The sequence below is a fragment of the Amia ocellicauda genome, chromosome 14 (assembly GCF_036373705.1).
Source record: "Amia ocellicauda isolate fAmiCal2 chromosome 14, fAmiCal2.hap1, whole genome shotgun sequence".
In the NCBI taxonomy this organism is placed as follows: Eukaryota; Metazoa; Chordata; class Actinopteri; order Amiiformes; family Amiidae; genus Amia; species Amia ocellicauda.
The window spans coordinates 11,261,067-11,273,974 of record NC_089863.1 but is presented as its reverse complement, the minus strand read 5'-3'; the positions used below and the strand labels follow the sequence as shown (position 1 = coordinate 11,273,974).

General features: G+C 38.8%; 1 protein-coding gene across 1 annotated transcript in view; it reads right to left on the bottom strand.

Moving 5' to 3' along the window:
• Window positions 1-12,908, bottom strand: part of LOC136768685 (complement C3) — a 50,277-nt gene that overhangs the window by 1,438 nt on the left and 35,931 nt on the right. The window contains exons 24-37 of the mRNA XM_066722994.1: window positions 12,738-12,897; window positions 11,883-11,981; window positions 11,118-11,280; window positions 10,570-10,730; window positions 8,151-8,309; window positions 7,933-7,992; window positions 6,999-7,083; window positions 4,969-5,020; window positions 4,732-4,819; window positions 4,442-4,531; window positions 4,235-4,337; window positions 3,926-4,015; window positions 3,639-3,722; window positions 114-197 (exon numbers count right to left, since the gene is read on the bottom strand). Coding sequence (XP_066579091.1) covers window positions 114-197; window positions 3,639-3,722; window positions 3,926-4,015; window positions 4,235-4,337; window positions 4,442-4,531; window positions 4,732-4,819; window positions 4,969-5,020; window positions 6,999-7,083; window positions 7,933-7,992; window positions 8,151-8,309; window positions 10,570-10,730; window positions 11,118-11,280; window positions 11,883-11,981; window positions 12,738-12,897 — 1,478 coding nt within the window. The remainder of the gene's footprint in view (window positions 1-113; window positions 198-3,638; window positions 3,723-3,925; window positions 4,016-4,234; window positions 4,338-4,441; window positions 4,532-4,731; window positions 4,820-4,968; window positions 5,021-6,998; window positions 7,084-7,932; window positions 7,993-8,150; window positions 8,310-10,569; window positions 10,731-11,117; window positions 11,281-11,882; window positions 11,982-12,737; window positions 12,898-12,908) is intronic.

Sequence of the window (12,908 nt, the reverse complement as noted above, 5' to 3'; positions counted from 1 at the left end):
AAATACATGAAATGTAGAAAAAACATCACAGCAAATAATCGCATAATGAGTCAAATGAAGTACAACAATATAGACAAATGGGTTTTTGTGGGAGAAGAGAAAATAACAGGTACCTTGCTTAATGATTTGTTTGATCACCACATTGTAGTCATCATAGTCCTGCCTGAGGATGATCTCAGAAACCTGGACTTTATAAACTGCAAGGAATCATATAATTAAAATCAGAAATGCAAACACTACACTGACACAATCATACATTCTAAATAATCAGATTTTTAAGAAGGTAAACACAATGATCAGGTTTATACCCCCCACCCTCTGACAATTGGCACCTGTTTGTCACAAACTGAAGCGGGATTGTTCAGAATGTTGGTCTGACTGTAAACAAATTCAATTCAAGTCAATTTATTCAAACAGAAAGGATTTTCTCTGGTCGCCAGATTTTTCTGTGATTTGTGGGGCTCAGTTCACCACCAGTTGCCAAGAAGAAGCAAAGCAGTTCATAATATGGATATCGCTAAAGATTTTGTTTTACATATACTATTTATAACTACACATGTATGTGATATATTATAAATTTAGCATAACAATGTCTTTAAAGTATTAATTAATTCTGTATGTCTCCTTGGATGCATTGTGCTCATACTAATAATTCATAGAACATTTTTCATTTACAGTTTTTGCAGAACATTCCACAAGGACACAGCAAACAGCACACTGTACACAAACGTACAATTTATGACTTCACAATATGAAAATGATGATTCTTATCCTTCTGAGATATAAACATTTAACTATAATTTGTAATATTTAACTTGTGTGTTTAAATTAAATTAAAACCAAAACATGTACATTCCCTTATAATTTTAGCGTAGGGTATTATTCTTTATAAGTACTGGGTAGATCATTATTTGCAGTAGTTTATAATAACTTCTCATTTAAAACAACAAGTAAAAACTTCAATTACTACTTTTAATCTTAATTTACATATCATATATTGCTATATATATGATTGCTATCCTCACTGTTGTACAGATTGCTTATAACACCAGAAACACCCGAGCAGTGCCTTTCGGTGTCAGAAACCATTGTCTTCAACTTGTGACTTCACGCCCACTTTGTGCATTTCCGGAGTGTTGGGACTTGGGACTCTCAAAGTGCTAACAGCCTTAAAAATGATAAACGTTATATTACAAATGTTTACCAAGTAAGAGCCCGTAGCCAAAAACATGATTTCAATATGGGATATGGACTTTAAGGCATTGCGCTAATACTTGGATGCTTGGTAAATTACATTTTATTTCTGACCAATCTTTTCTACTGGGTTAAAGAGCAATAATGCTGGATTTTGCCTTGATTTTGGGTTGAAAAAAGTCCCATATGAGGTCTTGGAAGTATTTTGAATCAGTCCTTGAAAATACTTAAAAACTCCTTGAATTTGAATCTTCTCAAAGCTTATGAACCCAGGGTACAGGATAGTCCAGTCCAGGCCTCTACATTACTGTGCATCTGTTATTGTAAGGGTATACACTCACCTAAAGGATTATTAGGAACACCATACAAATACTGTGTTTGACCCCCTTTCGCCTTCAGAACTGCCTTAATTCTACGTGGCATTGATTCAACAAGGTGCTGAAAGCATTCTTTAGAAATGTTGGCCCATATTGATAGGATAGCATCTTGCAGTTGATGGAGATTTGTGGGATGCACATCCAGGGCACGAAGCTCCCGTTCCACCACATCCCAAAGATACTCTATTGGGTTGAGATCTGGTGACTGTGGGGGCCAGTTTAGTACAGTGAACTCATTGTCATGTTCAAGAAACCAATTTGAAATGATTCGACCTTTGTCTCAACAGAAATCGAGACTCATCAGACCAGGCAACATTTTTCCAGTCTTCAACTGTCCAATTTTGGTGAGCTTGTGCAAATTGTAGCCTCTTTTTCCTATTTGTAGTGGAGATGAGTGGTACCCGGTGGGGTCTTCTGCTGTTGTAGCCCATCCGCCTCAAGGTTGTACGTGTTGTGGCTTCACAAATGCTTTGCTGCATACCTCGGTTGTAACGAGTGGTTATTTCAGTCAAAGTTGCTCTTCTATCAGCTTGAATCAGTCGGCCCATTCTCCTCTGACCTCTAGCATCAACAAGGCATTTTCGCCCACAGGACTGCCGCATACTGGATGTTTTTCCCTTTTCACACCATTCTTTGTAAACCCTAGAAATGGTTGTGCGTGAAAATCCCAGTAACTGAGCAGATTGTGAAATACTCAGACCGGCCAGTCTGGCACCAACAACCATGCCACGCTCAAAATTGCTTAAATCACCTTTCTTTCCCATTCAGACATTCAGTTTGGAGTTCAAGAGATTGTCTTTACCAGGACCACACCCCTAAATGCATTGAAGCAACTGCCATGTGATTGGTTGATTAGATAATTGCATTAATGAGAAATTGAACAGGTGTTCCTAATAATCCTTTAGGTGAGTGTATAAGTGAATAGGTTTTGTGAAGGGTGTATCTTATCTATAGTATAAGAGATGTCATCTAAGAGATGCGGTTTGGTTGAGAGCACTATAAAGTGACGCTGAGCACACTGTGCAAAATTATGTCTATTATACAATAAGACACCCTTCACATCATGACCTATTAACTTATTATAAATCACAGAAGTAAGGATTCGACACAGAAATATCTTTACAGTGAAAGAAATCACACCCCTTCTCCCCATCTAAAAATGGTTTGGTCCAGGATAGATCCACTGTCACTAACCTACACAGTACTGTTTTGTGTTTTAAGGCAAGTCAAAAGTAAAGAAACTCTTGATTAAAAACAAACTACATCCCATAAAACTTGCACCACTAGCATTTAACTTTCCTAAAATGTTGTTGGTAAATTAAGAGTTGAAACGGATGCTCCAATTTGGTGTAGGAATGGTATTACTAGGTATCACTGTCACAGCAGGGGAGGAGACTTGTGTGAAGAAAATATTGAATGCCTGTTTTTGCACTTCATTCGGATTTGTCACATAATGCTTGAGACTGAATTCGTTCTTGTGTCCATAAACTGAAATATTGTGCCTCCAGCATCACTTAATACTTGGCAACAAGTGGCACAAACACAGTAATTGGTGTACATTTAGGAAAGAACAGCTGCTACTGAGATTTGTTTTTCATCAAATTGGCAATAAATCGTTAGCCATACCAGATGTCATCCAATATTGTTTTTCTTGGAAGTTGAAAAAGCCTTGGCTGTTCTGGGTGAAGTTTGGAAAGTTACAAAGCTTTTTACAAGATTTTAAAATTGGTCTGTGAGTACTTTCATATAGCAGTGACAGTCTTTAAGATGACCTTGGTGATCTGTAATGCAGTTGTTTGTGTCACATATTCATGGCCAGTGCCATCTGTAAGAACAGCAAACTTATGCTTAAAGAGATTGGATGTATTTTCATTTCCTCTTCTAAAACACTAAAACTGAAAACTGGATGGCATTTATAGACAAGACAAGAGATATGTGATTGGCTGGTTTTTTATATGTGATTTATAATCTAAGTAAGAGCATTGTTAATGTCCCACCCCATTTTCTCCCCTCAGTGCTTGCAGGACACTGTGGTGTGGGTGAGACAGGGCCAGTAACAGACAGTACCATAGCTAGCAGTCCGACAGGCCTCCTCCATCCGAGTCTGAACTGTGATCTCCTCTGTGATTTTATTCAGGGCACTGCAGCTTTCTGTGGGGAAAGAGGATTCAGTTGAAGGTTTACTTTCTCCTCTTATGGATGATGAACAGCTCTTATCTTGAATGGATATAATAATCACAGTAATATAAATTATAATGTCTATATTGATTCTGTTCTTTTGTTCTTTAGTTTTTACAGGGTTGGGTATCATATTGGGTTCTCTGTCTTGCCCCGTTCCATTAAAATGTTCTCACCTTCGGCACATCGACACAATTCGCCCCTGCAGATGCGTCCCAGTTCTGCGTGCTTCTTGTTTGGGTGATAGAACTTGGTGCAGCGGTTCTCTGAAAGACAGTACAGTGTGCCCTCAGTTGGCTTCAGGAGGGTTGTAGGCTAACATGACACAAACCCACATGCACAAACACACACTTTTAAACCAACAGCAATAGTGTAAGAATAAAAGGTCAGGAAAAAAAAGCCATCTTAGCTAATACAATGAATGAGCGGATACCTACAATGGTGTTTTGCAGCTCAGGATCGACTGTGCATGGATTGTATCTTACCACTGGCGTAGTAGTCATAGATTGTCACTGCTGCGGGCTGCACCAGCCCCACTTGCATCTCCTGGATCAGCGTGATTGAGAGGTGCTGTCTTGTGTTCAACACCTGGTGGCGTTTTGTGAGAGAAATTTAATGGGCTGTAGAAAGGTGGCCTGTGATTAACAAATTGCAGATGGGAGAGTTTTATTCTGTGTAGTGAGGGAGCATACCTTGTACAAATGAATGATGAGAGATCCTCTTTTGCTCAGCTGTGTATCCATGTTGTAGTACTGAATGTACTGGTCCACTCTGTTTTTAAGCTTGACAAGAATTAATGGATTCATAAATTAACCAAAAGAAAAATACATCTCAGATGCATTAAATGAGATGAAGAAACCCTGACTGACTTAAGCCCCTCAATGGGCAAGGCAAATAAACACAGATAAACATTCAGAAAATAAGATCCTGACTATAGATTGGAAATTTGTAAGCGAAACATGCAGACGTTGTGTCAGTTTACATTTTCCAGGCTGGACAGGAGGGGCACGCAGCCTGTGGGCAGAGAGATGTCCAGTATGGTCATTCTACCATCGTGGTTAGCCAGGTACCTGGGGGGGTGAGCAGAGATGACGTTTACTCCTTGTGAGTTTGACAAACTCCCCCCATTAATATATTTCATTCATTGATTCAAATTATTGCTTAAAAAATCTAACATCTATCAAAACCTCTCTCTCTAACCTAGGCAAGCATGACTTACTTCATATAGATGTCCAGGGTGTAGGCTTTGTTCATCCCTTGTGGTGCCACAGCTGTTGAAGGGAGAGTAAGTGACAGACGTGACTCTTAAGAACATAAGAACATAAGAAAGTTTACAAACGAGAGGAAGCCATTCAACCCATTGTGCTCGTTTGGTGTCCATTAATAACTGAGTGATCCAAGGATCCTATCCAGCCTATTTTTAAATGTTCCCAAAATTTCAGCTTCTACCACATTGCTGGGGAGTTTGTTCCAGATTGTGACAACTCTCTGTGTGAAAAATGTCTCCTGTTTTCTGTCTTGAATGCCTTGAAGCCCAATTTCCATTTGTGTCCCCGGGTGCGTGCGTCCCTGCTGATTTGGAAAAGCTCCTCTGGTTTGATGTGGTCGATGCCTTTCATGATTTTGAAGATTTGGATCAAGTCCCCATGTAGTCTCCTCTGTTCCAGGGTGAAAAGGTTCAGGTCCCTCAGTCTCTCAGTAGGACATTCCCTTCAGACCTGGAATAAGTCTGGTTGCTCTCCTCTGAACTGCCTCTAGAGCAGCGATATCTTTCTTGAAGTGTGGAGCCCAGAACTGTACACAGTATCCAGATGAGCTCTAACTAGTGCATTGTACAGTGTGAACATTACTGCCCTTGTTCTCAATTCTACACTTTTGACAATATACCCTAGCATTGTTTGCCTTTTTTATTTCTTCCCCACATTGCTTGGATGGAGAAAGTGAGGAGTCCACATAGACTCCTAGGTCTTTGTCATGCGTTACTTCATCTAGTTCTGTTCCTCCCATAGTGTAATTATAGTGGACATTTTTGTTACCTGCATGTAATACCTTGCACTTGTCCACATTGAATTTCATCTGCCAGGTGTCGGCCCACAACTGAATATTATCTAAGTCCCTCTGAATAGCCTGTGCTGCCAAGATTGTATCTGCTGAGCCACCTATTTTAGTATCATCTGCAAATTTGACAAGTTTGCTAACAATCCCAGAGTCCAGATCATTAATATAGATTAGAAAAAGCAAAGGCCCTAGTACTGATCCCTGTGGAACTCCACTAACAACCTCACTCCAGTTAGAAGCAACTCCTCTAATCGACACCCTCTGCTTCTTATACATCAACCAGTTCATAATCCATCTACTTACATTACCCTGAATGCCTACAGCTTCCAATTTGAGGATCAGTCTTTGGTGTGGAACCTTATCAAAAGCTTTTTGGAAATCTAAGTATATCATATCATATGCTTTCACATGATCTGCAGCTGCAGTTGCATGTTCAAAAAATTCTAATAAATTAGTAAGACATGATCTGCCTCGTCTAAACCCATGACTATCTCCAAGAATATGGTTTTCATTAAGATGCTCCTCTATTTTCTGTCTAATCATTTTTCCAACATTTTACAGGTGATGCAGGTGAGACTGATTGGTCTGTAATTTCCTGGCTCAGTTTTGTCCCCTTTCTTGTGGATTGGTATGACATTTGGTGTCTTCCAGTCAGGTGGCACATCCCCTGTTCTAAGTGTCTTTTGGAATAATTGAGTTAGCGGCCTATAAATAATTTCCCTCATTTCTTTAAGTACTGTTGGAAATATCCCATCTGGCCCAGGTGATTTGTTTGTTTTTAGTTCTACTAGTCCCTTTAATACTTCCTCCTCATTTATCCTGATCTCTCTTAGGGTTTGACTGGACTGATTGTCAACCTGTGGCATGTCATCTGTTTTTTCTTTTGTAAAAACCTCTGTGAAATACTCATTTAGAATATTTGTCACATCTTGTTAGTTTTTTCTTGATGTCTCCATCGCTTCAGCTGGAGGTGCCTTTCCATACACTTTGGCCCAGATCAAATGAAAACATTGACCTACCCACAATGCACAAACCTGATGCCCTATCACGTCTTAAATTTTAATTAGCAGAAAGTGTTTTTTGACAAATGAATTCGAGATAGAACACATGGGCACAACTTTTTATTTAGTCTCAGCTTTAGTGTTTTGAATTCACTGTTTATCATGATGTACAGGGTCTGCTGCCTCTCACCTTCCTCAATGTTCACCTCCAACTCAAACATTTTACATTTCTTCTTTTCCTCTGGTTTTGGGCGAGCATTATACACAGTTACCACCTGCAGGGGGAGCAAAGTATCAATGTCAGAGGAGTCAGTCTCCTACTTGCCCACTTTTGTGTGTTTATTTGATTTAATTTCTCCAGTTCATTTCTGTTCAGTTCATTTGATCCTAGCTCTTAGTCCTGTGTTTTTTGACACCTCATCAAGATTAGATTAACGCCTGCAAACCAGACTGGCCATTATGCCTTGATTACATTCACTGGGATGTGCTGTTACAGTTCTTACCAGTGTGATTCTGTTACCCTTAAGAACATGAGAAAGTTTACAAATGAGAGGAGGCCATTGACCCATATGAGAAACATACAAATAGAGCACAGTGATATACTACATCATAGAATAGACTTAGAGCCAAAACATATCACAATTCAGAGATACATCAGTAAAATTGATGTATAAATGGTACTTATAAGCTTACCTTATAGGTAGAGCTATAACATATAATTATAGTATATGTAATTAAATAGCATTATAAGAGGTTTAATAGCAGCTAATAAATGGCATGGCAGATTATGGTAATAGATTGATGTTGGCGTGAAAATGTTATGTTATTATACCTTGTATTAAGTATGTTATTAAATATATTATAACGTGTTATAGCAAAAAAGTTTAAATAAAAATGTCTAATAATACATAATAATAATAATGTGTAATAACAATCATATAACAATTAATAACATAATTCATAACATGTTAATAGATTGTTTATAATGGATACTTAAAATAAAGTGTTACAGAATTATTTATTCCTTGCAAGCTGCAATATCAAAAGTGAATAACATGGGCCTGACCTGTAGGTTTTGAGGAATATGTCACATGGGGGTCCAGGAATGACAGAAAGCTGCTTACCGTGAGCTTCCCAGAACTGCGTCCAGTGGCCTCTACCGTGAAGTTCTGCCTGATGTTTATCTACCACAAAAGAAAGTAACTGCTTACATTTTGCATGACAAACAACACACAGACAAGTGTACAAGGCAAGATAAACAGTTTTTTTTTTTACTTGCATTAACAAACACTATCTTTAATATAATTTATTTTTCACATGAGCAGTGTAACCTTTCTCTTACCTTCTCTGATTTAGGCACGTGATAGTTGCTTTTCTCGATTTTCCACCTGGGAATGGTGCTCCGGCCGGATATGAAGAGAGACAAGTTTAATTCCGTATGTTCAATCAGAGGCTTTTGGATCAAATACTCTGCCAGGGCCTGGAAAACTACCATGGTGGACTAGAGCAGGGGAAGGACAGAGGCACAGGAATGTCATTTGTAAGAATAGACCCAAGGGACTTATGAGACATGTAGAGGTAATGAAAGACAACATTGGACACAAAAAAAAAAAACAGACAAGACTGAATATCTGTGATTCTCTGTTTGGAATACTGCTTCTTTTGTTTGCAGGGAGCTGTGGGGGAGCCAGTCACGGGGTGCAAGGACTGAAATAGGGGTGCCCTGATTCCCACGAGTCAGTCAATATGTATGTGTGTGTGCTCTGAGTGTATACTGTGTGTGTCTGTGTGTTTAGTACCAGACATAAGTACTGGTGGGGTGGATACTACCTCCAGTCCCTGAATCGCTAACCACGCCAACTTTTGAAATAATTATTTGAATTATGACGTGGAAACTAACTGAGCAGAAAGTGACATGGGACTGAATTATAGGCTATATAAGAGAATAGACAGTAATAAGCCTAATTGAGACCACTGCAGCTAGCAGCCTACAAAACACTATGGTTTCCAACATACTTTATGCTATGTAGGCGCTGCTATAAAGGAGCATTATTGACTTTGTTGGACTGCGGATAAAGATTACATTACCCAGGATACTAATTTCATGCTAGCAATAAATGTGAATTTGCCCTTGTTAGGTACATAAAAAGACAGGTGGAACACTAGTCAGAACTCAGAGCCACCCTCAGAGCCATATAAGGAACTCGAGCTGTATTTGAACATACCCATTTATCTGAACAACTGCTTTGTTGCTTTGAATAGTTAAACAAAAGTCTAATTTTACAGTATTCCTGCATGCGTTTTTACGAAGAGGACTGCCTATCATGGCTGCTATTGCCTATATTCATCAAATGATTATGTTGGTATTTACATAAATGCTTGGATTTTTTTCCTCTGCATTGTGTTTCATTGGATTACAAACTGCTGTGTAATATGTGCACCAAGTACGACATACACAAGGTTAAGCGCTTTAAGGACAACATAATCGGGACTCATTTATGACTGAGTAGAGACCTGCACTCTGTTATTATTGTTTATTTCTCCTGTAGATACAGTATACATTTCCTTTAATGCGGAATAATAATAATCATCTGTGAGCATATGCGTTGTACATATGTATCTGAACATTATGATAGCTTAATATTATACAATGCTACATTGTACTGGGCTTTGTTTTATTAGTTCTGTCTGAATTCAGCTAAACTGAAATGATTACATTTAGCTACCTATTTCTAAACTTGTTTTATTAGTAGGTTATCATTGCATTAGGATAATAAAACATGTTGAATGGCTACCTTGTTTGCCCAGCATATACTGTGCATATTGTGGGTCAATTACATTTTCCTGGTAAGTTCATAATATAAGTTCATGTGTAAAATGTCGACCAGGTGGAGGCAAATCAAGTGATTTCAAATTGTGACAATATACACTCTCTGCTAGTTATACAGGGGAAAGACAGCTATTCTGCCATCTAATGCTGGGAACCCGGGTTTATTTCTTGTTTACAATGTTATGGTAGGGGGACATCATAGCATTGTTAGTCAATTTTTATTTATTTACTTATTTCAAGTGACCAAAATAGGGTTACACCTATAACCCAAGTGTCCCCATCAAATAAGGCACAATGATAACTATAAAGTCTAAAAACAGCCTACTCCAACTTACATGTATTTTCAGAACAATGAGAAGGATATGTTACTTTTTAAATTTACAAGATATAGGATCAGCCTTCAAGAGAGAGAGATGGTTGTGTCCTCTTTTCAGTTTATTATTGCTTTGTGTTCTTTTTTAGCTCGTTCTGAAAAGTTTCAAATCTCTCACCTCCATATTAGTCCATATCTCCTGCTAATGATGACCAGAACAATATGCAGGGATAACAGAATACTGTATTCTGTGTAGAGTAACCACAGTGCCAAATTTTCTTGTCGTACCATCTTGTATAAGTGGAGTGTGAGCCAACTCTTGGCTGCCCCTATATGCCTCTATTAGCGCTTCCTGCAGTTCCCATATTTGAATAGGGCACTGAAATCTCCTGCCCCAGTATTGTACAATAGCTTAGGGTTGGGACACTTGTCTAATTTGATGTGTAGATTGTACAGAAACTGGGTAATATTTATTACAAAGTAATTTATTATGTACATGCCCACCTGCCTGTGTGTGTGAGATAGAAGAACTTGCTGCGTCAATGATTATCTGACAGATGGGGAAGCCTTACAGGTGGTACAACACACAGGTGGTGTGGGAGGTCTCGGCTACTGTACCTGCGTTGATCCAAATCCACCTTTGGCATTCCCGTGCTCCACTAGCCACTCAAATATGATATCCACTCGATCCAAACTGCCCATCTTCAGGTAGGCCAGCAGTGCATATCCTGTGGCTTCTAACGTGTATGTTATGTCCCCATCTTTCCACTGTGTGCCACCTGTACATTTTAAGAGACATAGAGAGTGCCAGTGGAGTTGTATCTCAGTCCCAGGACACACTGCAGCACAAGAACATTCAACTGGACAACTGAAGGTTATTTAAATAGGGACTTTCTGAGCAATGGAACATTGTGGTTGACAAGTTAGTTCTTATCATATTTAACTTCTTTGGTCCCCAATTTTTTTTCCCTTATTTATTTGATTATTTATTTTAATTATGCATTACGTTTCAATCTTCAATATGTTTTTTCTTCGCTGTATTGTATTTTTACAGTACAAAGAATGGCATGTTAACCAGAGAGAGCATGGGCAGTTTATTTTATTAGAAGAGCTGTGGCAGCAGTGGCACCTAGGCATTTTCACACCCTGAACAGCAGTCGTTGTACCTGCTGACCCAGAGTTCCCGAGGTGCCTCTCCAGAAAGCTCCTGTCAGGGTTGTCCATCAAGGCCAGGGCGTAGGACGAAATGGCCACAGAGTAGGGTCTGCTGAGACTGGGAAGCTGACTCTTCAAATAGCGCTCTGCTTTGCCCATACTGGTCTGGATACTCTAGAATACATCAGGGACAATGAGAAGGATAGGGACAGGAGGCCTGGTGCTGCACCCAAGTCACAGTCTTCCCTGCTGATAAGATAATGTTTTAAAGTCTTTTTGTATTTACTTATAGATTACTTACTTAAAAACAACATGCAAGTGGGTGTTTGATAAAATAGGTTTTCATCCACCTGCATGTATTTGAGAATTGTAATTTCAAAATAATCCAAAGGCTTAGCTCCCTGCCTACAAGAGCTGGGTCCTCATTCACAGCTGAGGGGACTGAAGCTGTTAACCAAGTGATAATGATCTTTAGGCTAATGTGTCACCTCTTCCACCAGTGACATGAGCTGACATGAGCATCCCTGTGCTGACCAGGCCCAAGCCTATGCATCTTCTAAGATCTGACAAGTTCCAGCTTCAAGGGGAATAATCTGCTAAATAACCCATAGTAACTCTTACATAGCGGAGTGAGGCTGTGCACTGATTCTGCCTGGCTTGCTGTCATGGTGCAGCACTGTGGAATTCCAGGTTTATTGTGGCATGGAGAGGTGGGGGGGCATGAGACACAAACCTCACGCTCCACAGTCTGAACAAAAAGGAGATGTCGTACTCACAGACTGTAATGACGACGGACAGAAACTTTTAGCTTCAGCCATTGCAATTAAGATAAAAGCCGTCAGCGTTGCTTTGCTCTCTGTTCCTTGTAACCCTCCCTGAAGGACAAAAAAGACAAAAAGCAGAAGTATAACACTTAGACATTGTACAATAGCACCATGTAACACTTTTTTTTCTTCTTTTTTTGTTCCTGTGTAGTAACTGTTATTTGTTATATGTTATACTGTTCTACATTTGCTTATGCCTCAAATGTATAGAAAATGGATGTTATTCCCCACAAACTTTGCTTATTTTTGGTCATTTTTGTATTACTTTAGTATAAATACATGTTAATTTGGATTCATATGTTGTTTTTTATCTGACTTTATGTGAACGAAAAGACACAAATTATCCCAATTTCTCATTGGAAATATCACTGTCCTGGTCACAAAAGCAAAGTTTGTGGGGAATAACAGCCATTTTCTATACTTTTGAAGCATAAGCAATTAGGAAATAATACTTACTACCCAGGAACAAAAATTGTGTTACATAGTGTAGTTCTTTCAACTACTTGTTTTCTCCTGAAGTGACCTGTATTATACTGCTGTTATAGTTTAGTGAATTATTATTGTTGTTGTTATGGTTAGGCTGTACACCATATAACTGTCAAGGTTTGCACATTTTATATTTACTCACTACAAAAATAATCATTATTACTATTACTACTACACCAACTACTACTACTTTTACTACTGCTACTACCACCACCACTACTACTACTACTACTACTACTACTACTACTACTACTACTACTACTACTACTACTAATAATAATAATAATAATAATAATAATAATAATAATAATAACTATGTACCATGTGATAAGGAGCAGCAACAGGGGCGTCCTCTGTGAAAGACCCATCAGGCATCTGTTTATTTTGAATCAGGAATTTCAGTGGGTTACACAGTCTGTCGTCATCTATATGTGTCAAGGGGTAAGCTAAGGCAAACACCTTGGCGACAAATGCAGTCAGCCTGAAAACAAA